This window comes from Sciurus vulgaris (assembly GCF_902686455.1).
Source record: "Sciurus vulgaris genome assembly, chromosome: 1".
Lineage (NCBI taxonomy): Eukaryota > Metazoa > Chordata > Mammalia > Rodentia > Sciuridae > Sciurus > Sciurus vulgaris.
The window spans coordinates 41,037,639-41,065,044 of record NC_136461.1 but is presented as its reverse complement, the minus strand read 5'-3'; the positions used below and the strand labels follow the sequence as shown (position 1 = coordinate 41,065,044).

At 37.8% G+C, this 27,406-nt stretch overlaps 2 protein-coding genes across 18 annotated transcripts in view; one reads left to right on the top strand and one right to left on the bottom strand.

Annotated features, from left to right (window-relative positions):
• Positions 1–20,073, top strand: part of NRDC (nardilysin convertase) — a 93,653-nt gene extending 73,580 nt beyond the window's left edge. For all 3 annotated transcript variants that reach the window (XM_079154216.1, XM_079154215.1, XM_079154217.1), the window contains 15 exons: positions 328–414; positions 2,518–2,637; positions 3,906–3,957; positions 4,889–5,039; positions 8,253–8,380; positions 10,081–10,243; positions 13,963–13,994; positions 14,236–14,374; positions 16,441–16,488; positions 16,732–16,784; positions 17,173–17,256; positions 17,807–17,897; positions 18,322–18,438; positions 19,295–19,384; positions 19,517–20,073. In XM_079154216.1, the coding sequence (XP_079010342.1) occupies positions 328–414; positions 2,518–2,637; positions 3,906–3,957; positions 4,889–5,039; positions 8,253–8,380; positions 10,081–10,243; positions 13,963–13,994; positions 14,236–14,374; positions 16,441–16,488; positions 16,732–16,784; positions 17,173–17,256; positions 17,807–17,897; positions 18,322–18,438; positions 19,295–19,384; positions 19,517–19,714 (1,553 nt within the window). In that variant the 3' untranslated portion in view covers positions 19,715–20,073. The remainder of the gene's footprint in view (positions 1–327; positions 415–2,517; positions 2,638–3,905; positions 3,958–4,888; positions 5,040–8,252; positions 8,381–10,080; positions 10,244–13,962; positions 13,995–14,235; positions 14,375–16,440; positions 16,489–16,731; positions 16,785–17,172; positions 17,257–17,806; positions 17,898–18,321; positions 18,439–19,294; positions 19,385–19,516) is intronic.
• The window catches only part of OSBPL9 (oxysterol binding protein like 9), a gene marked incomplete at its 5' end in the record, with an annotated part of 149,489 nt that continues 141,904 nt past the window's right edge, over positions 19,822–27,406 (bottom strand). For 9 of the 15 annotated variants that reach the window (XR_013766297.1, XR_013766298.1, XR_013766299.1 and 6 more), the window contains 4 exons: positions 22,881–22,958; positions 25,177–25,484; positions 25,759–25,869; positions 26,827–26,911. Coding sequence is in view for 5 of the 15 variants with exons in the window: in XM_079154410.1 (XP_079010536.1) it covers positions 21,049–21,123; positions 21,352–21,487; positions 22,020–22,111; positions 22,880–22,958; positions 25,177–25,317; positions 25,421–25,484; positions 25,759–25,869; positions 26,827–26,911 (783 nt within the window). Of the gene's footprint in view, positions 21,124–21,351; positions 21,488–22,019; positions 22,112–22,879; positions 22,959–25,172; positions 25,485–25,758; positions 25,870–26,826; positions 26,912–27,406 lie in introns of those variants that run through there. The other 6 variants (XM_079154410.1, XM_079154412.1, XM_079154409.1 and 3 more) reach the window with 2 other exon arrangements.

The following is a 27,406-nucleotide window of genomic DNA, read 5'->3' as shown; positions in this document are numbered from 1 at the left end:
TAGTACTTGGGGAAGCATTTTTAGAAAAGCACTTTTCAAACTTCATTGTGCAAGTATGTCACTTTTAGATATTATTAAAATACAGATGTTGATTCAGGGAGGTCTGAGTAGGGCCTGAGATTCTATGTACCTAACAGTCCCCCAGATGATACAAGTGCTAATGGGACCACACTTTGAGCAGTGAAATTCTAGATTGCCTCGATACGTCAGAAACAGTTTTCCTGAAAAAGGTGAATTAGTTCATGGAGGCTAGTCAGTGATTGGTTTGTTATGAGAATTCTGCACATTGCATTACTTGTTGGATCAGTTTGTCTTTCTTCTCTACAGATGTTGAAAACTCTTGGGCTGAACTGTGGAAGAATAATTTTGAATTAAATCCAGATCTTCATCTTCCAGCTGAAAACAAGTACATAGGTCAGTAAGATAACAATCATTATACATAATCTATCCATGTAATAATCAGCAAAATGTTCCACCAACATGGTATATAATGTTTCACAAAGTACCATATGAATTCATATTTTAGAATCCCACTAATATTCTGGGGTAGGCATTTCTCTTTCCCGAATGAGAACACAAATTCAGAAAAACAGTGACTTATCCCAGACTATTCAGTTGGTGAATGGAAGAACTAGGACTTAAACACCAAACCTGAGGCTCCCTTGACATTTTTGCTTTTTCTTGTACATAATAGCTGACCTTTTCACAGGAAGGAATTATCATTCATTATCTTGTCATATTTTCTAGTGTTTTTCAAATTGTGGTTTGCAACCATTAGAATGTTGTAAAGTCAATATAATGGGTTGTGAGGTCAGTGTAATTGAGCTGTAAAAGCATTAAAAAAATCAATTAGAATATATTAGAAAATCAGTTAGAAAATATTTTATTGCATAAAGAAAGGGTGTTATTTTATAAGCTTTTGTTCTAGAAGGCATATATGTGTGATTTGACAACTTGCTTACATTAGAAAACATTTCTAACTGTGAGTTGTAGTAAGAAAATTTGAAAATTTGAAAGCCACTTATCCTAGTTACAGTTGTCTGAGTGTAATATACTCTGTGAATGTAATATTGTATAATAAAACCTTATTTTCCCAGCACTCCCACTTTTACATATATATTCAAAGAGTTGGAAAAATGCACTCAAATAAATACACTTACATCATGATCATAGCAACCTTATTCACAATGGTCAAAAGATAGAAAAATAGCCAAATTGGATGATTGGACAAACTATTGTATATACATACTTTAGAATATTATTCAGCCATAAATAGAAAGGAAATACTGATAAATATTATAATATGAATAAACTTTGAGAATACTGTGCCAAATGAAAAAAGCCATATATAAAAGGCCATATATGAGTACATTTATTTGAAATATCTCAAATAAGAAATCTACAGAGACAGAACATAGATTAAACGTTGATAAGGACGAGGAAAGGGAACCGTTAATAGGGAGCAACTTCCTTAGTGAGAATAGGATTTCCTTTTGGGGTGATTTGGAAAATGATTTGGAACTAGATAAAATTGGTGGTTGTACAATATTGTAGGTGTATTATTGCCCCTAAAAAATTCACTTTAAAATGGTTAATTTTATGTCATATGAATCCTCTCTCAATTAGGAAAAAAACCTTTTTGTGTCTATTGTGTGTGTGTGATACTGGGGATTGGATTCAAGGACACTTTACCACTGATGTACATTCCCTTTTTGTTTTTTTTTTTTAAGAGAAGGTCTCACTAAGTTGCTGAGGCTAATTTCAAAACTGGTGATCCTCCTGCCTCGACCTCCCAAGTCACTTGGATTATAGGCCTGTGTGCATGCATATATATATATATATATATATATATATATATATATATATATATATGTAATTTTTTTAAGTTATTGATGGACATAATACCTTTATTTAATTTATTTTTTTAATGTGGTGCTGAGGATCGAACCCAGTGCCTCACACATTGCTAGGTAAGTGCTCTACCACTGAGCCACAACCTCAGCTCAGTTCCACATCTTGAACATTAAATATCTAAACAACTAGTTTTTTAAAAAGAAATAAATAGAAAAGTTGTTCTTTCATTCTCAGTTTTCTTCAAATTAGTTATTTATCGCCTATATGTGGATATAATAATTTGTTTTCATTTACTGAAATTACAAGTTTGACTTTGAGCATAATTATTTTGTAGCCTTTCACATGTCTATAAAGTTGGTAAAAGACATTCAAGAATGTATTCATTCATAAAATGAATTATACAACTATCCTAATCAGAAGTCCCTCTTTCAGAATTGTTTTGAGAAAGGAAATGAAGCCAAATGCATGGAAATCAAAATTTTTGAAATCACAGATTTTCAGAGTTTATTCAGTTTAAGGCTGAGTATGCAGCACACTTTAATATTTAAATATGGCTTACATTTGCCACACACACACAAAATGGTTATTTAGACTTTTGAAACCAAGAACAGATTGGAAATCCTGTTAAAATAATGGAATGTTTTTACTCTGTTCTTTTGTTAGCCACGGACTTTACATTGAAGGCTTTTGATTGCCCTGAAACAGAATATCCTGTTAAAATTGTGAATACTCCACAAGGTTCCCTGTGGTATAAGAAAGACAACAAATTCAAAATTCCAAAAGGTAGTATGTTACCCTGCCTAGAAGACGTGAAATAATTAAAACAAATCTTCTTTCTCGTCATAGTAACATTTTTTTCCCCTGTGTTTGTTGCCTACTTTCTTTTCCCCTTCCCTTTGAAGACCTTTTCTAGGTTTATCTATCAGATTCATACTGTGTTCCTGTGCTATCACACAAATACTTACAGATTTTCTATTTTTCAGGAAATAAAAATTCAAGCCTAAATAGAAATTGTTTTCAGATATTTTTCTTTCAGATAAATGAAAGTGGAGCCAAATGTTTGGCCGTCTTAAGGAATTGGTATTATTTGAACTTAAGATTATATTATTTATACATATTATTATATTATTTTCTTATTATTTAATAAGAAAAATTTATTCTTAGCTATAACAGTAGCCTAATCCAGCATTACAGATGTAAAGTCTCCACCATCTGCCTCCTTCTGCCATTTTGCTTGTCATTATAAAGGAAGCAACATGTAGAGTTGTTGAACAGACTACATTCTTTGACTTTAAGGTTATGGCCAAAATTACATTGCTTTTTTGTTTTGTTCTTGTACATAGCATTGAAGCTTACTGAAGCAACTTGGAATCCTAGGCCAAGTGTTCTTGGATGTAATTTAACTTATGTTCCCAATCTCAAACACAGCTACACCTTAGTTCTGTGGAGAATTCTTGAGTTTATTAAGGTGTTTTTATAAATCAATCCATCCATCTTCCCTCTCTTCCTTTCTCCCTTTCTCCTTTCTTCCTTGGTCCCCATCCATCCTTTATCATTCTGCTGGGGATTAAACCCACAGCCTCATACTTGGTAAGCATGCATTCTTCCACTAAGCTATTTCACCACCTCTCCACAATTTTTCTTGAATGGCTTACAAGACTTTCAAAAAATGTTCTTAATGTTTATTCACTTCCTTAGAAAAAGGCTCTGTCATAACTTTCTGTGAACATTAGGGTTATTCCCTTAATGTTCTTGACATGTATACCTCTTTAAACATTTTCCCTATCTGAAGCTATTAATAAGTAAGAATATTCATAGACCTCTTTGTGTATAGATACATATATCTGAACATCACTTAGATTAAAGTGTGCCTTATAGGGTGCTTTATTTGGAATGGTAATATTACTTTTTTAAAAAACTCTTAAGAATAAAAATGTATGTGTAGAAAATACAAAAATATAATGAGGATTTAAGTATTTGTACTTTATTCACAATTTAAAAATATTTGAAGCCTCTGAGCTTCCATAAATTATCTTTGGTCTTTCTTTCAGCCTACATACGTTTCCATCTGATTTCACCATTAATACAGAAGTCTGCCGCAAAGTAAGCAACTGTCCTTTTTTTCTGTTTTTTTTTTTTTTTTTTTTTTAAATAATTATTGGCAAACTGTTTTAGCTTCATTTAAATCATCCCATCATTTTCTTTCTCAGTACTTGAACTGTGTTATTGATTTATGCATTTTTCCTATGCTCCAGAGAACTTATTTGTGTTGGTACTAAACGTTAAACTCCTACTGTAGCACTCATGTGTAAAACATGCTGGTGGTATAGGTTAGACATAGAGTTACTGGATTGGCAACTCAGGAACTGTTAATGAACTTTTCCTTCGCCACTTAACTGTAGCCAACCTTAAAATGAAAAGGAATGTTAAACTCTGTTAATGTGTACTCTAAAAATGCATAACCTTTTCCCCTTTCCTCATATTTTCAATTTGTTAGTTAGAAAGCGTAAGTCAGGCACAGTGGCATTTGCCTGTGGCTCACTGAGGCAGGATGGCAAGTTCAAGTTAGGAGGATGGCAAGTTTGAGGCCAGCCTCAGCAACTGAACAAGGCCCTCCTCAAAACAAAAAATAAGAGGGTTGGGATGTAGTTCAGAGGTAAAGCACCGCTGGGTTCAATCTCTAGTAACCCCATCCCCCCGAAAAAAAGATATGAAGAGAAGCCATAAACCTTAGGCCAATAGCCTCTAATGCCTACTCCATTCCCTTCTTAACATAATATAACTAATGTTGTATTCTATGTGTATATAGAATACACATGAAAAAGTCTAGGAAACACCACTTAATATACCTGTGAAACTGAGTCCTGAGTAAGCTATATTTACCTTTGAACCAAATTAGCAGTTTTACATTTCAGAGTAAGGAATTAATAATACCTTTCCAAAAGTAAAAGTTTTTAAATTCTAAATTGAAGCAAATCTGTTTATGTCTTTCATGTCAATTAATGATGCTGTTTGCACTTGGTAAACTTTTCAGTGTGGTCCTCTTTGATATCTTTGTCAATATCCTTACCCATAATCTTGCGGAACCAGCTTATGAAGCTGATGTGGCACAGCTGGAGTATAAACTAGTAGCTGGAGAGCATGGTTTAATTATTCGAGTAAAAGGATTCAACCACAAACTACCTGTAAGTACATGTACTGTTTTCCTCATAGAGAGCTTTAAAGTATCATATTTGTTTGTCGCCTCTGTAGCACCAAGCATTTGGCTAGCACATGAGATGCTATACTTAAAAAGAAATTTTTTTTTTTTTTTTCTGTTTTTAAAATATCTTTTATTCAATTTGTATCATTCTTTAAATATTACAATTTTTAGTTTTTCTAATTTGTGATTTTTATTGACATTTGAAAGAAGAAAAAGTGACTTTATTGAGATGAGATGTGAAGAACTATATGAAAACAACTTTATTACATATTTTAACATGAAAATACATAAAGAGCAATGCAAAGTTGACATTTTAAACATAACAGTTTCGGAACAGATGTAAGTTGTGAACACAAAATTTTATTAGGGAAAGAAACATGAGGCCTACATTCAAGAATATAATGCTTATATCATATAAAGTAAACAGTATTTTGATCTTTTTTTTTTTTTTTTTTTTTCTTGTTCTGGGCTGCTTTGATAGTGCTTTGGCTTTTTTTTTTTTATTTTATTTTATTGTAAACAAATGGGATACATGTTGTCTCTCTCTTTGTACATGGCGCAAAGGCATACCATTTGTGTAATCATAAATCCACATACAATAATGTTGTTTGATTCATTCTGTTATTTTTTCCCCTTCCCCTCACCCCTCCCATCCCTCTTTACCCTCTATACAGTACTTTCTTCCTCCATACTTGCCCCCCTCCCTAACCCTAACTCTAACCCTAACACTAACCCTTCCCTCCCCCCCATTATGTGTCATCCTCCACTTATTAGCGATATCATTCGTCCCTTGTAAAAAGAAATATTTTTTAATATAGAGTATCATGAGTTTTCTTGACCGATGACAGGTATTCTAACTATGACTATACCAAAGAATTATATATGTCTTATTAATTAATGGCAGTGTGCACAATACAGACCAGGCTCTAGGCTTGGTCTCACTTCCCTTTGCTGTCAGCCAACATTGGCAATTAGAACTGTTTTACCCCTACAGCATTGGCAGATTTAAAGAACCTGGTTTGTGCCCTGACATGGAGTAGAATTTCAGTGTTTGTGCCCCTTCTCTTTATGTACTCTCTACTGTTGTTTCAAATATGTGTGTTTTATGTTCCTTCTAAATTTATGAGCTTTTTAGAAATAGGTTCTGTATCTGTTGGTAAGGAATGTGTTTCAGTGTTGCCTTGTCAAAAACAGTAAGCAGAGAAAAAATAATGAGATGCTAGCTAAGAAAGTGGCAATCATTAAATGCTGTGTAAAATAATATAATGTACCCAGCAACAAAATTTATATCCAGGATTTTTGGATACACTATATATTGTATTAAAGTTTGGGGAATAGATTCATACAAGAAAAAAGTCTTGAGGAAAGAACCTCCCAGAAAGCATATCTGTGCTTGGGAAGCATTAGCTTCCATATTGGCAGAAATTCAGAAGAAAGAGTATAGTTCTCTTCTTATACCCTTATACCTCATCTTCCCAGGAGCAAAGATTGGTCTTAAGGTACCATAGAGTTTTTTACTTTTTTCCACCTTCAAAGGCCTAAATATAATATCCAAATAACTTAAGATCCAAATAGATTACTGCCCAATACAGTGGTTTTCATTTGGGAAGTATGTTTTGAATTTACCTAGAAAGCTTTTTCAAAATACAAACCACAGACAAGTGTTTGATATTTTTCATTTTATAAAGTTTACCTAGTCTTAATATTTAAAAAAATGAACACACACATTTATTTTTAGAAAACACAATACTGATTTTACCTAGGATATAGATGAGAACTTCCTAAAATTTTTGAAAATTAGGACTGGGCTCAGTGGTGGAGTGCTTGCCTGGCATGCACAAGGCCTTGGGTTTGATCGCCAGCACTGCAAAATCAATCAGTAAATATAGCAAAAAGAATAATTCACCATGACCAAGTACCAGGACTACCAGGGCTGTTCAGTGTTAAGAAATTGATAACTATAGCTCATTATAACATAATTCAAAGAAGAATAACCACTACATAAATATAGTGAGAAATGCCAAAAATTTGATAAATTGGTGTTGGCATTCATTATAAATAGAAATAGAGGGAAGTTATTTAAAAACAATTAAAGCTGTTAACTGCCCCCCTCACACCCCAACAACAAGTGTTACATTAAATGATGAACCACTGTACATTGAAATCAGGACAAACCCAGAATAATACATGATCACCTCTGTTAGTTAACATTGTTTTTGGGGGTCTGGCTACTATAATAAAATGAAATGAAACTTTTTGGAAAATAAAAATATTTTTCTTTGTTGATGCTATGATTATATTCTTAGAAAACCTAAGATGCTACTATTACTAAATTAATAAAATAATTTGGTGTGATGTGGCTAGGCATGAGATCAGTATTTCAAAATCAGTTGCTGTTTTCCTATGGTAGCACAACAACAAATAGAAAGTGGATAGAAACAAATATTACACTTATAATATTGAGAAAAACAACAAAATACCTAGGAATAAGTAGGAATAGTGTAGGGGCTAGCTAAATAAAACTTTAAATTTTTTTGTTGGTGCTAGGATCAAACCCAGGGTCTTGTACATGCTAGACTGATGCTCTACCAATTGATTATATCCCCAGCTTGAAAACTGTAACTCTTACTGAAGCAAATAAAAAAGATTTTAAGAGAGACTCATGTTTCTGGAAAAGACAGCTTGACATTATAAAATTATCATTGCTTCTAAAATTAATATATAATGTCCATCCAGTTACAGTCACATTTTGGAGTGGTAGGGACACTAGATAAAAGGAAATGTATTTGGAAGGAAAAAAATGTTTGAGAATACCCAGGAAAATAATACAATAGGAAGAACCATGGCGCTCCAAATTTGGCAAATATTGAAGATTTGGGTCTCTGAAGATTCTCTAAGTCCTTAGTACTTCTTCTTCTTCTTTTTTTAAATAGTTGTAGATGGACAGAATACCTTTATTTTATTTGTTTATTTTTATGTGGTGCTAAGGATCTAACTCAGTGTCTCACACGTTAGGCAAGCACTCTGCCACTGAGCTACAGCCCCAACCCTTTAGTACTTCTTTTATGTCCCCTGTAATGCCTAGTACTGTGCTGGGCCCCTGATAAAAACCAAAGGAAAACATTGCCCCCCTAACACTTGGTGGATTTTTGTGCTTTGCTACTTCAAATGCTTCTTTTATTTTTCCTCTTTATAGCTACTGTTTCAGCTCATTATTGACTACTTAGCTGAGTTCAGTTCCACACCAGCTGTCTTTACAATGATAACGGAGCAATTAAAGAAGACCTACTTTAACATCCTCATCAAGCCTGAGACTCTGGCCAAGTGGGTATACACAGGATCAGTTTATATTTAAGGAACCTAAAAGCATTTACCTTTCTTCGGGAGTTGCAGGGCGTGAAGCTAGAATTATAATTCTTAATAATTTTCAGACGTGAGAATTATGCTATGGCTTCAGGTTATAAAACCTTTAAACCTAGATTAAGTAACTGTGAATGGGACTAAAAGCAGCCTATTATATTTGATTAGAGGCTGAAAATAAAGGATTTTTTAAAATCTTTGTAAGCAAACCATTAAATAATTTGCAATTTACTTTGTAAGTAAACAGTTAAGTGCTGACTTGTTTGTAGTCCACAACTGTTTATTGGTGATTTTAGTGTGTTGGGTGGTTGATTAAGTGTCTGAGTTAAATTGCTTGTTATCTGGCAACCTTAACTATACAGGATTCAGCTAAGGTTCCTGAAGAGATCAAGGCACCTGAACAGCCTGCATGGGAATGTTTGAACCCTTTGCTAATAAGGAGCTCCTGGGAACTTCCCTGGGGACCTTCCCTGAGAGCCTATTCTTTCTTTAGTTCACCGTTAATGATAGCCTATGTGGATATACCTTTGTGTGAATCAGAAACATAGCTCCTTTTGGGTTACCCTATCAGCAGGTGGAAGCTTTGTGTGAAGGACAGATAAATCCCCTCTGAGCAGGCAGTCTTTTTGTGCACAGAGCTTGCAAGACCCTTCTTGACTCCCTGGCTGGACATCTGTGAATGGTGAACAAACAGCACAACCTTAAACATAAACCCTGCTTTTGATATAGTTATAATGAGTTTATAAATTATGAGAGGAGAAGAAGAGGTTAAGTGTTAGGCTTAACTGATAAATCTGAATTGGAAAGAAGAGTTGTCTGCAATTGTTGATATAATGATAATAGTACTGTGTATCCAATAAGTCCTGAATATTACTTTGTTCTATTTATAAAAATACTGCTTTATCAACTACTATTTCCAGTATCTTTGGAAATTTACTCTATTGAAGTATGGTAGAATAATAATATGCCTACTATTCGTTTAAAATTTATGTACTAGATTTATTCAAAGAACTTTTTGTATATTTATTAATTCCCATAATTCTGAGATTATGCCAAATAAATAGTAGGCATTATTACTTCCCTTGTTTTACAAATGAAGAAATTAAATCACAGATATTAGGTAACTTGCCAAGTTCAAACAGCTTATTACATGTGGGTTTGGGTTGGTTTGGAGATAGACTTAGGTAACTTGCCAAGTTCAAGCAGCTTATTATGTGTGGGTTTGGGTTGGTTTGGAGATAGACTTGGGTTGGTTTGGACTAGAGCCATTACCTAGACTATATTGTCACTGCAATGATAGATTCTTATTATAGTGGCCTCCAGTAATTAATGTTAGTGAAACTTCAAACCGGAATAGTAATAATTTTAAATTGGTATATGACTGGGTAAGCTTTGACTCATCTGGCAACTTATGTGAAATATTTTACTCTGTGACTAAGATAAGTGCATTGTTGTACTGGTGAGTAAATCCAGTAAAAACTTTGTATGTGCATCTTTAAATTCTTTTTGATGATTGTGACATTTTCCCCCAATCTTAAGTTGTGATAGGAATCATCTCTTTAGAAACATATCATCTATACAACTTGACCAAATATTTCTGTACTTTGAGGATGCATTTATTGCAACAGAGGTTGTTTCTATTTGTTTTTCTGCTCTTTGTGCAGAGATGTGCGACTTTTAATCCTGGAATATGCCCGTTGGTCTATGATTGACAAGTACCGGGCATTGATGGATGGCCTTTCCCTTGAGTCTCTCCTGAGCTTTGTCAAAGAGTTCAAATCCCAACTCTTTGTTGAGGGCCTGGTACAAGGGAATGTCACAAGCACGGTGAGTGTGAGATGTACTGTTACTGTATTCTGGGCTTCAGTGCAGTTGTGTACTCTGGAATTGCATAAAAGAGAAGCTCTATAGTTTTGTGGGCCAGCATTAAAATTTTCTGATTAGGAGGAAACCTGCCATTTTGATACTAGGCAACTCTTTGCCTATGAAGATTGTTTTATGTCTTTGAATGAAATGAATTTGATATGTTGTGTGTGTATGTGTGTGTATGTGAATGGTTTTGGTTATATTCGTGGAAGATTGTATGTGGAAACCACAAAGAGTTTAATATAGATATTTAAGTGGTAGTAGTGGGTGTTGTAAGGGATGTTATGCATATATACAGAGGCAGACCTATATGTAAGGTTTTGTTACATGAAGGAGCTGGGGCTTTATTCTGTAGCAAATGGAGACCATTGAGGGATTTAAGATTTGTGGTTAAGTAGAATGGTGTTTCCAGGGACTGAGTTCAGGGAAAGAAGGAATGGAGCAGTTGTTTCATGGGTATAGAATTTTAGTACTAAAAAAAGAAAAAGTTCTGGAAATCTCTTCCACATCAATGTGAATATAATTAACACTACTGAACTGTACACTTTAAAAAATGGTTAGCATGATAAACTTTGTTATATGAACAATAATGAAGTCTGAGATTATGCCAAATAAATGAAAAAGAAGTACTTAGAAATAATAAGGTAGAGGGAGGCCCAAACTCATCGACTTAATTAGTGGAGGTGAGGGAAAAGGAAGGAGTTTGTCATGCTACTCGTATTTCTTATTAGAAGCAGAGGAGAATTTGGAGCATTTGAAGAGTCTTTTCTTTCTTTCTTTTTTTTTTTTTTTTTAATATTTTTAGTTGTAGCTGGAGACAGTTTTTTTTTTTAATTTATTTTTATTGTAAACAAATGGGATACATGTTGTTTCTGTTTGTACATAAAGTAAAGGCATACCATTTGTGTAATCATACATTTACATAGGGTAATAGTTTTTTATTCATTCTGTTATTTTTTCCTTCCCCCCACCCCTCCCATCCTGCTTTTCCCTCTATACAGTCCCTCCTTCCTCCATTCTTGCCCCCCTCCCACCCCCCATTATGTGTCATCATCCACTTATCAGCGAGATCATACGTCCTTTGGTTTTTTGAGATTGGCTTATCTCACTTAGCATGATATTCTCCAATTTCATCCATTTGCCTGCAAATGCCATATTTTTATTATTCTTTATAGCTGAGTAATATTCCATTATATATATATATACCACAGTTTCTTTATCCATTCATCAATTGAAGGGCATCTAGGTTGGTTCCATAGTCCGGCTATTGTGAATTGAGCAGCTATGAACATTGATGTGGCTGTATCTCTGTAGTATGCTGATTTTAAGTCCTTTGGGTATAGGCCAAGGAGTGGGATAGCTGGGTCAAATGGTGGTTCCATTCCAAGCTTTCTGAGGAATCTCCACACTGCTTTCCAGAGTGGCTGCACTAATTTGCAACCCCCCCCACCCCCCAGCAATGTATGAATGTACCTTTTTCCCCACATCCTCGCCAACACCTGTTGTTGCTTGTATTCTTGATAATCACCATTCTAATTGGGGTGAGATGGAATCTTAGGGCAGTTTTGATTTGCACTTCTCTTATTACTAGAGATGTTGAACATTTTTTCATATATCTGTTGATTGCTTGTAGATCTTCTTCTGTGAAGTGTCTGTTCATTTCCTTAGCCCATTTGTTGATTGGATTATTTGTATTCTTGGTGTAGAGTTTTTTGAGTTCTTTATATATTCTGGAAATTAGTGCTTTATCTGAAGTATGAGTGGCAGAGATTTTCCCCCACTCTGTAGGTTCTCTCTCCATATTGCTGATAGTTTCCTTTGCTGAGAGAAAGCTTTTTAGTTTGAATCTATCCCAGTTATTGATTCTTGCTTTTATTTCTTGTGCTATGGGAGTCCTGTTAAGGAAGTCTGATCCTAAGCTGACATGTTGAAGATTTGGACCTACTTTTTCTTCTAAAAGATGCAGGGTCTCTGGTCTGATTCCAAGGTCCTTGATCCATTTTGAGTTGAGTTTTGTGCAGGGTGAGAGATAGGGGTTTAGTTTCATTCTGCTACATATGGATTTCCAGTTTTCCCAGCACCATTTGTTGAAGAGGCTATCTTTTCTCCATTGCATATTTTTGGCACCTTTGTCTAGTATGAGAAAATTGTATTTATTTGAGTTTTTTGGACCCAGTAGTTTTATTTTGTTTATTTTTATGTGGTGCTGGGGATCAAACCCAGCACCTCACAGATGTTAGGCATGCACTCTACCACTGAGCTACAACCCCAGCCTCTTGAAGAGTTTCTTCTGGTATTAAATTGTATGTATTTCTGAGACCTTGTAACTGACTGTGGCTTTTTCCAGGCAAGAATGCATATTTGGAACACTCTTCCTAAAATGGCTGTTGACTGTTTTCCTTTATGTCTCCCAGTTTCTCAGGACTGGCTCTTTAGTGGTATACATAAGTCCTTTTTTTTTCTTTTTTGATACTGGGGATTGACCCCAGGGTACTTTACTGAGCTATTTTATTTTTTATTTTTTATTTTATTTTTTATTTTGAGACACGGTCTTGCTAAGTTGTTGAGGCTGGCCTTGAACTTGCAATTCTCCTGCCTCAGCTTCCCAAGTTGCTGGGATTACAGGCATGTCCATCCCACCCAGCTTATAAATCACTCTTGAAACTGTGGCTGCTACCTATCTCTTCTCTATCTTTATCCCCCAAACCCAGAACCACCATTAATTTCTGTCCTGCCCACAGAAAGAATTTTCAAGGTCTCAATCCACAACAAAAAGAACAGGAATAGCTGCCTTTTTCTGGGCACAGTGGGAGTACCAGGCAGGGACTTTTGGTCCAGAGGACTTGGTTCCATGGATTGTCCCCAGGAAAAAACACATCAGAAACCATCCCTCCACCGTGTGTGTGTGTGTGTGTGTGTGTGTGTGTGTGTGTGTGTCTGGAGATTGAACTCAGGACTTCATGGGTGGGTAAGCACTCTACCACTGAACATTTTTATTTTATTTTGAGACAAGTCTTAAATAGTTGCCCAGGCCAGCCTTAAACTTAAGATCCTCCTGCTTCAAGCCTCCCTGGTATTACAGGGGTATGCTGCCATGACTGGAAAATACCTCATTATTATATAATAAATAAGCAGAAATCTTGAGAGAGGAAGAGAATGTGTTCTCTTAAAGTGCTTACTCTATTCGGGCTCTGTGTCAATGGGCCCAGATTTCTAAAACATAGAGGGCATGTCCTAGTCGAATACTCACCCTAAACAAGTAAGTTTGATCCAGTGGGGAATGTGTTTCAGTGTACGGTAAGCAGATTGCCAAGGGACCCAGAAGAGGAACCATTCATTTAAGAGTATTCACCTGGGTGTGGTGGCACCTGTCCGTAATCTCAGCTGCTTCAGAGACTAAGATGGGAACATCCCCAAATTTGAAGCAAGCCTGGGAAACTTAAGACTCTCAATAAAAATTTAAAAAGAGCAAGGGATGTAGTTCAGAGGCAGAGTGCTCCTGGGTTCAATCCATAATACCTACCTCTCCACTATACTCCACTATACATAGTCAGGATTTAATAAACATTTTTATTCAATTGATTATCCTGGTCAGTAAAATGACTTAATTGGTATTACATGGTTCTGGGTGAAATTAATGTCATGAGGAACTAATATAATTTTCTTCTTTTACCTCTCAGGAATCTATGGATTTCCTGAAATATGTTGTTGAGTAAGTACTGGTTTGAGTTTTCTCTTTGAGGGTTATGTGTTCAGCAGGAAGGCATTAAGCCACAGCTAAGTTAATTGTTACTAAACCCACATTTGAAATACTACCCGTGACAGATTTTCTTGAGGCTGAGATAAACAAAGCAATTCAGAAGAGATTGTAAAAGACCTGTTTCTTCATAGGTTTTGGATGGGGGTAAGTGAATAAAGGAACTGCTTCAGTAACCCATATGATTCTTTTGCAGTAAGCTGAACTTCATGCCCCTGGAGCAGGAAATGCCCGTGCAATTCCAGGTGGTAGAGCTGCCCAATGGCCACCACTTATGCAAAGTGAGAGCTCTGAACAAAGGTGATGCCAACTCTGAAGTCACTGTTTACTATCAGGTCAGTTGGCCCCATTGTATCCTCATAGACAAGTACCTTTAGGGCATGAAAGTCTGATGGAAGGTCCAAGGTAAGTAGGAATGAGCTGATCCAATGACCTTCAAGGCCTCTTTCTTATTACCTCTGTGGGTTTATTCTTGTGGCCATTTGTCTTCTTGAAGCAACTACATTTAAACATGCTTCTGTCAGTAAAATGGGCCATTTTTTCAATTATAATGAGATATTGCTCCATTAATCAACTAGTCTATAATCTGGAAGAACAGATAACAGTATGGATGGAAATTCTTGCATGTTTCCCTACCAGAACCCCAAGTAGACATGTTAAAAGGATAGTTTTGAAAAACCAACAAGTTCTAAACAAATGTTTTTTATTCTAATTATTATGACAGTAGAATGCATTTTGACACATCATACATAAATGGAATATAACTTCTCATTCTCTTGGTTGTACATGATATAGAGTTACACAGTTCATGTAATCATTATGCACATAGGGTAATAATGAGAATCTGTGTTCTTTGCACACTATTCTAGAGGGTTGGGAAGAGCTTAAAATAAGGAAGTACTTTTGCAACAGACTCCGTTAACACATGGTCTACTTTAGCCTGTGGTTAATCTCTCACTCACTTCTAGTATATAAGAAGGAATCTTGTCTAAACCTCCAGCCTGACATCTGACTTCCCAAAATCTGAGGTTCCTGTAGCTACTGCTGTGGTCCTGGATTTCTAGCAGGAGGAAGTCCTTATCAGTCCCTACTTGTCAGGTCTTGTGAAGGTCCCTGATCTGGGCTTCGAGTACCATGGCCTTGTTAATTTTTTTTGTCCTTGTATTGAGTTTCTGGTCCTAGGCCTTATCCTGACATTGTCCTGGTCTGGTGTCATAAGTAAATAGACCTGCCAGATCTCATGGCTATCTTTTGTTCATGAACTTGAGCCTTTCCCTAGTCTTTTTAATGAGTGCTTTGCTTCAGGAGCCACAGTAGTTCTGGAGCTAGGTGAATAGATTTTTGTCTTTCCTTAGAGGCCCAGCTTCTCTGTGCAGTCTATCTCCTTGGCTATAGCATTTCAACCTGCAATCTTTCTAGGTTCCAAAGTCCATAAATAGTACAGCCTGGCCCTGCTTGCCCTTATGCCTCACACCTCAAAACCCAGAGGCAGGGGCTGGGATTGTGGCTCAGTGGTAGAGCGCTTGCCTAATGTGTGAGGCACTGGGTTTGATTCTCAGCACCACATACAAATAAATAAATAAAGATTCATCAACAACTAATAAAAATGCTGTAAAAAAATAAATAAATAAACCCAGAGGCAGGGTTCGAGGTAAGATTTCACATTGTGAGACTGGAGGTACTTGTTTCTTTCAGTCATTTCTTAGCACAAACTGCTGCTTTTAGGAAGCCATTTCCCTCCTTATAGAGCATTTTCAGTAGAAATTGATGCAAAGTTTCCAGTTTTTTTTTTTTTTTTTTTTTTACAACTTTCTAGGACACATTGGCTTTAGCCTCTTTCTCTGGTAAAGTGGGAAGATCATGAGAAATGAGTATGTCAGAAGAGCCTGCAAGAACCTAACTCTGGAGATGCATGCACTAGCAACCTCCTTCTGTATTGGTCTCCCGCCATCTTCATTCTGATATATTTTGTCATTCTCCAGGGTAGTCAGGATGAGGTCCCTAAGTATGGTTATTTCCACCTAAGGAATATATCTGAATCTATTTCCTCATGATCCCCAACTATTTCCTGTTGTCTTCTATAGAGCCTTGAGCCAAAATGCTTGATTTTAGAATGTATCCTGCAGGTTCTCCAGGTCCTCCAGGCAGGAACTAGCAGATTGGAGATTATTAGACTCATCACCATGTCCACCTGCAGCTCTGTGTTAGTGCTGGAATACAGGTGTCTAGCATAGTTCTTCCTATGGACCTTTAGGTTAGTGGGAAGGCAGAAGGTATGACTCTGTCTCTTGGGGAAAGAAGAGAGGGAATGATAACTAAATAGTTCTTACAGAATAGCTAATATTAAAAAACACTGTAAGCCACTGGATATTTAGTTGGTCTGATTACTTTGTCTTTTCAGTCAGGTACCAGGAGTTTAAGAGAATACACTCTCATGGAGCTGCTGGTGGTAAGTGTATAAAGCAAGTAAGGTGTTTAAGAGCCCTGGGTCCACTGAGGCCCAGCCTCTCTACTTGGAAGCTGGGGACTTGGGGTGGTCATTTAGTATTCTTACCCAGTATGAGCATAGACAGGGACATTAGGAGGAAAGCAGTGAGAGGCTGGATCATGGAGGTATGTGGGACACTTTTGAGGGGAGGAAATGGAAGTCTCTGCTGGGGTCTGGGCTGATGGGCAGTGTGTTGAATTACAGATGCACATGGAAGAGCCCTGTTTTGACTTCCTTCGAACCAAGCAGACCCTGGGGTAAGTTTGCTGGTAAGGGCACTAAGATCATATGAGTCTGGGGTTATTTTTGCAGGCTGAGGTTTATCAGATATCCAGACTGAGCAGCGTCTCAGAACTACAATCCTTCCATTCCTTACTTGTCAGAATTTGTTGCATCTTGGACTATGATCATGTTTTCAGTTTGGTTAAATTTCAAGATGAACAAGAAAGCAAGCTAACTTGTGGTCCCCAGTTCAGGAAAGGGGTGGACACCTTGATGTGGAGAATTAAGTAGTTGCATACATGTTTTCGGTCATCTTTTAGGACTGTCAGATCCAGTATGTGGGTAGAAACGCTCCCCCTAGTGCTCCTGAGAGTAGAGCCCAGTGACCATATGAGCTGAAAAAACTGTTCACTTTGGCTGTAGGTACCATGTATACCCAACCTGTCGGAATACTTCTGGGATTCTAGGATTCTCTGTCACCGTGGGGACTCAGGCAACCAAATATAAGTGAGTAAACCAGCGAGTGATGGGTCTAACCTGTTCTGGACATGGAGAGGAGGAGCTACTGATGCTTCCTTAAGCCCTAGGCAACTCTTAAAAAGCAGGGTTTGTTCTATTTAGTTACTGGGGAGCAGAGGGGAGGTAGTAGATGGCCACATTCAGGACCAATATGGGTTCCAGTGGTTCCTTAGGACTTGGCTCATGTCTCATAGTTATCATGCAGGGCTTGCCAGTGTTTTGCTCATTAGGTAGATAAGAACAAGAAAGGTAAGGATGCCCAGCTTGGTGTTCATGCTGGAACTAAGGTGTAAGGTCTTGATGGTTCTCAGCTTTGGAATGGTCAGGTGTGGCTACAGCTAATTCTGGATGAGGATACTCAGGAAATAGGTCTAGTGTTGGGGTGTGGGGTAGGAAGATTTTTTTCCCCATTCTGTTCCCTTCCCCAGCTTCTAAGAAAACACTTTAGTCTTTTTCCTGGAAATATGCGTTTAGTCCTAATTCCTTCTGCCAGAAACAAGGTCTCTGATGGCTTTTCATTGAAGATGTTTTGTTTCAGCTCTGAAATTGTTGATAAGAAGATAGAAGAGTTTCTTTCCAGCTTTGAAGAAAAGATTGAGAACCTCACTGAAGATGCATTCAACACCCAGGTGATTTAACTGCACTAGTCTGGTATTTTGGTTCATGCAAGCCTTCAAGACACCAGACATCAGTCTTCAGTGTTTGTGCAGGCCAGATTTTGTTTTTGCAGTACTCAGGATTGAACCCAGGGGCACTGTACCACTGAGCTATGTATCCCAGCTCTTTATGAGACAGGGTCTCACCAAGTTGAAGTTGGCCTTGAACTTGTGCTCTTCCTGCCTCAGCTTTCCAAGCTGGTAGGGTTATAGGCATGCACCACCAAGCCCACCCAGTTTTTGAGTTTTATAGTCCCATCTTTATATTTATATCGCTTCCTCTCTTCTGATCATGCTGGCCAGGTCTTTCACAAGCCAGGTTGGATAGGATCATAGTTCCTGCCATGGGAACTGGTATGATGCCATGCCTGACAAAGTGTCTCTTTGGTGGGAACAGGTTACAGCTTTGATCAAGCTGAAAGAGTGTGAAGATACCCACCTTGGGGAGGAGGTGGACAGGAACTGGAATGAAGTGGTGACCCAGCAGTATCTCTTTGATCGCCTTGCCCATGAGGTAATGATTTTGATGGTCCTAATGGACTAATGAGAATCCCTACTTCTACAGGAGTCTCAAGTGCAAGAATATCAGTACTATGCTACCTGGGGTGTTGAGGCTTGGCCACTTGCCCATTTCTTGATGCAAATCTTTTGAGTTTTCAGACTCAACTCTCTAGCACCTTAGGTGGGTATGTAAGTGGGGCACTAAACTTTACTTCCCACCACCCATTTCCATCAGAGAAGCTCCATGTTTGTATTACATATCAAGGTTCTTTACCACATTTTGTGGATAAAAGGGGTTTCTTCTGCAGAAAATTGAGAATTCTTAGACTTGATGATGTGAACTTCCTCCTCCAGATTTACTTATTCCAGGTATAGGTCTTTTGATGACTTCTAGCTCAAAATAGTAGAACCCATGAAAAAGAGCTCAGGGTCCTGCAATTCAGTGCCACCTCCGAGAATAAGTAGCAGCTCTACAGAACATTAGCTAAGGACATCATTGCTCTGTGAAGGAGAAGGGTTATTTAACGAGAGGCCTCAGCCCAGCTCAACTAAAAACACTCCAGTTGACCTCAGTAGTTGCTGTAATTTTCTTAAGCCAGAGAAATGAAATGTGACCCTAAAGGCTTGGATGTCTGGCCGAGTACAGTACTCACTTGTAATTATAGCATCTGCTGACTATCTTGTTTACGTAAGATACATTACGTACTAATGTAATCATCACTATGAAATATGAAGCTTTGTCACAGAGGTTCCTCATCTCTATCTTTCTCTGGAAGGCTAGGGATGAGCTGAGACTGAGAATAAAACAAAGTGTTCAGATACTAAGCAGGACCAATCAATCTTTCCTATCTATCTTCCCTCTCTGTAAGATTGAAGCACTGAAGTCATTCTCAAAGTCAGACCTGGTTAACTGGTTCAAGGCTCACAGAGGACCAGGAAGTAAAATGCTCAGTGTTCATGTGAGTATGGTTAAGTAAACTATAGTTCCTTTCTTTCCAGGGTTGTCATTGACTGAGTTTGGGTGGTTATCAGAAATTCTAAATAAAAGTGTTTGCCCACATTTCTCACCTTGAGTCTTTGGCCTCTTTTAGGTTGTTGGATATGGGAAGTATGAACTGGAAGAGGATGGCACCCCTTCTGGTGAGGATTCAAACTCTTCTTGTGAAGTGATGCAGCTAGCCTACCTGCCACCTTCTCCTCTGCTGGCAGATTCTACCATCCCCATTACTGATATCAGGGCTTTCACATCAACACTCAGCCTTCTCCCCTACCATAAAATAGTCAAATAAACTGCTGTCTCATTGGCCTGAAGCAGTGTGTATTTAAAGATGTGTTTGTATTTTATGGAGTTACACTACTACTGCCTTAGGGCTTCCATTGAATTTTTGCACTGGCATCATAGAATTCAATTTACTTTTTTTCCCTCTTCTGTTGAGACTAACCAACCCAGGGTCAATGTAGTAGGTGGCCAAGTGTGACTTTTAAAAGATCTCAAGCAGCTTCGGAAGCTTTGGCCTGTGTCATCTCAGATGGAGAATCCAGTTCTTGAGAGGCCCTATTGTAACCAATTTGTTATTAGTACCTAAATGCTAGGTGCTGACACCTGTTTTTGTTTTTTTTAATGTATTTTTAAATAAAGATAGTTCTGTATTACCCTTCAGAATGAGCATCTGCTGCTGTGGCATTCTTTTTATGTTTTAGTGTGGTGTGTGGATCTAAAAATATACAATCTACCAAACCTTATAAGGCAATAAAATATTTTTGGTGAAATGTTGGTAGCTGTACATGTGTTACACAAGGAAAAGCATGGCAGGGGCAAAAGATGGAACAGCATAAGGGTGGGATGAGGAGAAAGCCAGACCCTCCAGTGTTTGAAGAATTCTTGTGAAAAGCTACTCCTATATTCAGGGTTGCTAAATAACGGGCTTCCATGTTTAACCATGAAGATTTAAAACAAAACAAAAAAAAAAAATCAAACAAACAAAAAAAACACTTTTTAAAAAGGTTGGAAAAATTACTTTATGAAGGCTTAAGAAGCACGGAGTATAATTCAACTGTAATCCAGGTTTAGATACAATTTAATAATAGTTCATTTCCAAAATAAAAGTTATCATAGGTGAAACCATGAAATTTCCTAACACTTGATTTTAATACATTGCACTAATTTTCTAAAACAACTCTGAGGAACCAATATTTACAATAGATGGAATATTTATGAAAAATCTGCCATCAAGTATATTTTTATGTGTATATATTTGTATATATAGAACCCAAGAGATTATATGAACCAGGAAGTAAGTAAGTAGGAGTTTGCATGTCATGTCTTAACAGCAGAACAAGAGTGCAGAGTGTGAAACTTTTCAAAGCATGGGGTCTGGAAAAGGAGCAGACATCTTGTTTCAAAACCTAACATTTTCTCAGGACTGAAGTCAAAATCTTAACTGCCATAGAGAAAGGGAAGCTTTTCCGGCTTTAATTGTTCATCTGCATCAGAAAGTCCGGTATCCCTGAGATAGGAACCACTGCAATAAGGAGGGAGTGATAGGTTCTCCCAAAGGAAGATTGTTGCTTAATTAGGACAACTTGCCCTGGTCATCGGGTGTAAACTTTTGTGTTTCCCAACCTAATGCTTCACAGCACCAAGACGTTTCAATAATGGTTCATCATAAACCCAGCATTCTCCATCTTCATGGAATAACTGTAAGAGAAGGAAGAATTCAGTTACATGCTTGTTTTGTAGTATTCTTCTATAGGGTACTTTTTATTATTCCATGTGTTCTCCCCTCGTTGGATGAAATGAGTTTCAGGAAGGGACCAGTGAACATCTTTGCTTGGTGTCCACCACATTTCTAAAACATTCACTGAAATTAATGAATGAGTCACTACTGAGGGTACAAGGGAATAGCAGTTAGGAGATGGGGCTTACCCTTGTCTCCCACTGAATTTCCTTCTCTTTCCTTTCTCGGGCTTCTGCTCTTTGTCTTTCTTCAAGTCTGTGCTTTGCTTCAGTTGCTGCATCAATGTCTCTGATTTTTAAATTGAAAGTGACATCTTTCCAAAGGCTAAAGAAGAGAGATTAAGAGGAGCTGGCAATCTTTAAGAATGAAAGTCTAGACCCATCTCTGAATATAGCATAATGCTAATATAAATCAAATGGCTTTTAAGTGCTATAATAAAATCTCCTTAAGGTGGCAACGGCACAGGAGGAGTAAAGTAATGGAGAAATGGGCCCAAGGAAGACCCACCTGTTAGCTGTCAAAGCAGTAAATAAGGGACAGATTGATTATAAAAAGGGCAACAGAGGAGAGTGGAAACTGAGATCTGAGATTCTACTTCTGGTTCTATCTATACCTACGAAACTTTGGGAGAGTCAGTTTGTTTCTCTAGGGTTTGAGTGTCCTTTACTATAAACAAAGAATTAGAACGGAGGAGCTGAGACATTCCATTTCAGGAATACCTCCCTTAGATTTAAAATGTGATCTCGGAGGATCAAGAGGCTGCAGAGGCTTAAGGGGCAGATGTAGTGGATTCCTCTCAAGGCCATTATTTCCAGTGAAGAAAAGAAGTTGTAGCAGTCGTTCTACTTCTCCTTACCAGCGGGACTCATACTCATTTTGATCTTCCAACTTCCTCACTTTCTTCTTGATTATAGGCAACTTCTTGGTATCTACAAAGACCGTATTTTCCTAGAAAAGTAAAAGTAAAAGGGTGTTTTATCTTAAACTGTTTTCTGAGGAAAAGTCAACTCTTCACAGAAGAGGCTTTAATAAGTTCCATGTAAGTGATGTACAGGCTAAAATAATATTGTATGTTTTAAGTCCAGAGGCTCAATGCAACAGATATTTTCAATGTGGCTATGTGCTGCATGCTAGGGACATTATTCCTAGGGAGCTAGAACACATAACAACTAATCAACTAAACTTCATGTGCTTCTTACATCGCAAATTCTCTGAAATACAGTTAGCAGGTTCCTGTTAAGCTCATACCTACCACCCTTCTTCATGGCTTAATGAGAACATTTCATGGATGGTATATTGAAGAAAAATTCCTTGATAGTGGGACTATCTTAATCATTTCTGTATACCTGTTGGCAATTTGATTAATTTTATTAATTCTGAGTGTATACACACACACTCTCAAATTTGGTTAGTACTTAGTTTACAAACATGGCATACATTTGGAAGATAGGCATAACACTTACTGGGTGCTTCCTATGTGCCAAGCATTGTTTTATATATATTATTCCCAAGTGTTTTGCAAATAGAGAAAAGTAAAAATCATCCTATTACCTGCACTGCTGAAAAGGAGGTAGGGGAAGGAAGAAAAAAGCTTACCCTGAAGAGATGGACACTATAGTTGGTATTGGTGGTTAAAGTTCCAGATGAAAAGAGTAGGAAAAAGGATAACTGCAATTAAATGTAGCTAAAGACAAGTGGCAAAATATAGGTTCTTACCCCTGTTGCATATTTTGCATACATTACACCATTCCATTCCCCTTCAATCGAGCAAAAAGACTTCTTATCATTCGGAGAACTAAACATAAAAGGAAACACTTCTATTAGTCTCAAGTTGGGAATCATCCTACCAATTTTTCTGTGGGCAGTATGATTTACTGACAGTACAGAACATAAAAGAGCAGCTATAAGGTTCTTGGTAAAAGCAGCTTAATGGAACCGTATTTCTCAAAGCCAATGGTAAGAAAGGGGGCCCTGAACAAGATGCTAATGAACTACAGATCCCATGAGCAATGGGTATGAGATGGGCAAGGGAGCCCCGTGCTAGGTGCTGGTACATTTCCTGCCCTCCAACTGATCACAGCCTAGTAAACTCACTTATCAATGAGATTCTAGGTGATAAGTGTGGGCACCAGGAGTCAAGGCAAAACTGCTTGTGTGAAGTTTTAACTCTAGGATATAATGCAGGAGAGTAAGTTGTTCTCCCCAGGTTTAAAGGGATCTCTAGGTCAAATAGTTTGGTCTCTTTTCATGAGCAAGGAATCCACAGGGATCTGCTCCTCCAAAGCCTGGACGGGCCTCTACTTGAAACCACAGTGGTGTGTCTGGCAGATATGCAATTTGGGCAGATAAACTTCACACAAAGGCCAGTTAGGAAGGACAAAGCATGAACTGAAGACTGAAGAGACACCAGAAATTTTTTTTAAAAATATGAACAAGGTAGAGAGATGAAAGCTGCTATCCCTTGTTGGAAATTAAGTGAGAGGATGGGGAGAAAGGAGACAATAAGAAAAAAAGTAGGATCCCGGTTAAGGAGGTTATCGTGCAGTCACTCGAAGTGTGATCTGGACACCCTTAAGGGTTCCCAAGACCCTTTGAGGGAGGGAATCCTTAACATCAAATATATTTCCATAATAAGATATTACTTGCCTTTTCCACTTGATTTTTTTCACAAGTGTACAGTGTTTTCCAAAGGCTATGCAATATATAACAACAGAATATAAGCAGCAGATACTAGAATCCATCTGCCTTCTATTAATTATATTTAAGATTTGTAAAATTTTCAAAACATACAAAGCCACTATTTTCACAAAATTTTTAAAGTTTTAGAAAAGTTATTTTTGCATGAAACTCTAATGAGCATTTAAAGATCTTTTAATTTCTCATGAAAATATTGATGGATATAATAAAGGGGTCCAAAAACCAAAGTCTGATGCTCAAACTCCATCTGATGCTGAAATCCCAAATTCAAAACCTCACAAGGAGCTCTTTTAGCTAACAATATTTTTTTTTGCAGGGGGGACATTACTGGGAATTGAACGCAGGAGCACTTAACCACGGAGTCACATCCCCAGCCCCTTTTTTTATTTAAAGATAGGCCTCACTAAATTGCTTGAACTCACAATGGTCCTGTCTCAGCCCCCTGAGCCACTGGGATTATGGGCATAAGTCACTGGGTCCAGGGAGCTCAGAACTTTGGAAGGTAGTCTTTCTACTACATATGGCTCTGTCAGAAAATTCTGCTGAGTTAACAGTTCCTATTGAGGTTAGTTACCTCAACAGGAGGGTAACTTGCTTCCATTATCTACCTATTTTTTTTTTTTTTAGCAGTGACTTATGCTACTCTCTAAGCCCTGCCATATTTTCTGAATCCAACATTCTGAATTTTATACTGATCCTTCGTAAACATCATCTTATGTTCCTGGACTCACCCCGATTAAGATACTTCTGGGTGCCAATTTAGTTATCCACATTAAGTCATCTCCCTGGAAAGCTGGTTAACCAGTCCTGTGTCTTCCATCTGACACTGTTTCCAATGAGGCCTTCTGAGGCAGAGGAAAGTCCTGTGGCAAAACACTGCAGACTCTCCCCTTCAAGGTAGGCACTGAACCCACCCAACTGTTGCCCCCCCAGCAAAGGCAAAGAAAAAGGAAGGGCTATGGAGACTTGGGAGACACTTCAGGGGTGGTCACCAAGTCTGCTGTTAAGGACTAGCTCAAGGTCTAATCTTTAAAAATCCATTTTCTGGTTACGCCAGAAAACAGAAGCCCCCTTCCAGTTCCCATTGCAAACCAGGTTCTGAGGAAGCAGGTCCCATTGGTGACCTCTGACTGTTCTGATCCTGAGTTCTGGGTCTCCTTTTGATAAGGGATTTTAGGGAGACATTGACACAAAAGATGTGAAACAAGTTTAGAGAGACAGAACAATTAAAATGGTCAATTCCTAAAATATAAGTTCAGAACAAAACAAAGTATTTCAGAAAAATGGAAGAGCGTTGAGAAAAACAAAATACCTACAAAATCTCAGCAGTGATTCTGTGTTTCTTGCCTCCATAGAAAGGTTTAGTGTGGAAGACAATATTTGCACTGTAACCCGTTTTGGAGCAATTAATATTGCATTCTCCTCCTAGTTCCACCCAGGGCACTGTGAGGATAGACCTGCAAAATCAAAAGTTCTGAGGTAAGGCTGACAGTTAAGAAGAAAGGAATGATCTGGCAGGGTCTTCTGCTGATCAGAGGAAACAGAAACGGCTCTACTTGCCTTCCATAACCATTAGGGAACGTGAGAATGTAATGCTCATCATAGTCTAGACACGAGACACAGCCTATGGAGAAAAGGAATAAAAAAACACCTCTGATGAATAGTGTCAACTAGCCACAAGGCTTTGTAGTTTGCCTAAGGGGTACTCCATTCAATTTAGGGTAACCCTATTTTGTATTCCACCCGGTTCACCCCAGTACATATGCTTACATGCACACAATGACATACAGTCTGGCTTTTTGTAGCCATTTTCCCTTACTAGAGAAGTGTCTAGCAGCAATTAGAAGACATACAATCTCTTACTAACACAGTAGTCCACCCGGTGTCCACAAACTTACCTTGTCCTATGTTGTGCACCCCAATTGACATCCCAAGGAATTTTGATTTAGTCCAGATATGAGCATTGAATTGGATTTTCTTGTTAAAACATTCAGCATAAAAGGCTGAAACTGAATAGAAAAGTGTTTTCCATTAGTGCAATATATAGCTACAGCCACCTCTTCAAACCCCATCTGGGGAAAAAAAACCTGTCTTCATAGGGAAGTCCTTTACTCCTCAAAGAACAACCTTACATTAGACCATGATGTTACTCACCTGCCACTTATACTCTTTCCCCAATGTAAGCACCCATTCAAAGACAAGTGAACAGGAGCTCCCCTAAAACAGGAGGCTGTGGCCAATCCTGGAGGCATAAAGTCAAAAGGGTCTTGTGTTCTGGTCAGCAAGCATGACCATGCCCATGCCCATGCCCATGCCCAGCCCCAACCTGAGCCCTTCCAGTACTTCCAGTTTTAATACTTCATGGAATAAGATCTTGAGGATATTTATTCTTTCCACTACATCTGGAATATACTATATAAAAATTAGATATCATTTATACAAATTGTCTGAAAGTTGCTAAGGTCTCTATAGCACATAGCATTATGTGTGAGTTTAGAAGCATTAAGAACTGGTTTCCCAAATCCAGCCTTCACTTTTCTTTTTTTAATGGTATTGGGGATTGAACCCAGGGGCATTCCACCACTGAGTTATATCCCAATCCTTTTTTATTTTGAGATAGGGTAGCACTATGTTGCTCAGGCTGGCCACAAACTCATGATACTCCTGCCCTAGCCACCTGAGTGGCTGGGATGACAGCTGTGTACCACCACACCTATCTCCCCAATTCCTTCTTTTCATATATATATATATATATATATATATATATATTTATTCAGTGATGGTAACAGTCTTGACACTTATACAAGGAACTGACATAAGAACCAATCAATTGAATTTCTACTTCAAGTGATGGTAGAGCTAGCCATAGAACTGACAATAAAGTGATCTCAGCTATGGAATTTTAATGACCCTTTATAGGCAGAACAGTTTCACAGTGGATGTTGCACAAGAGCTCTGTAACTTACTGGGTGGATGATGGGAAACCTGCTCAGCCACGAATGTTACACTGTTTTTGGAAACCCAGGGAACTGGTCCTTCTGAAACTAGCTCCTACAAGCAAATACAACATAATTTCCTTTTGATATGGGAACAAATGGCAATACAGAAAATCTGTTAACTGGAGTCTTTGCTCCCTCCCATACACATACCAAATACCCAACACATACTTCTATTATGGCACTTAATTACAATATTATCATTACTGCTTTGTGAGAATCTCCCTGACTATACTAAGACATTCTTAAAGGCCTGACACGGTAGGCACTTATGTCTGCCAAATGAATAAGAATAGACATGAACTGTTTTTAGTACAGATTACATGTCACTTAGGAAGGGAAAGTTACAGAGAATCATATTTACTGAATTACTATGTGCCAGGCACTATGGCCTAGGAACTTTCTTTTCCATCCTTACAAGCCTTTTAATGTGCATCTAACTCTTCCTTGATGGTCCTAGACTGCTAAATGACGGAGTTTTGGGGTTCAGTTCTGGGTTATCTACTCTTCACGAGCTAAGTTGTCTTCCTAGGTGATTTCATCCAAATTC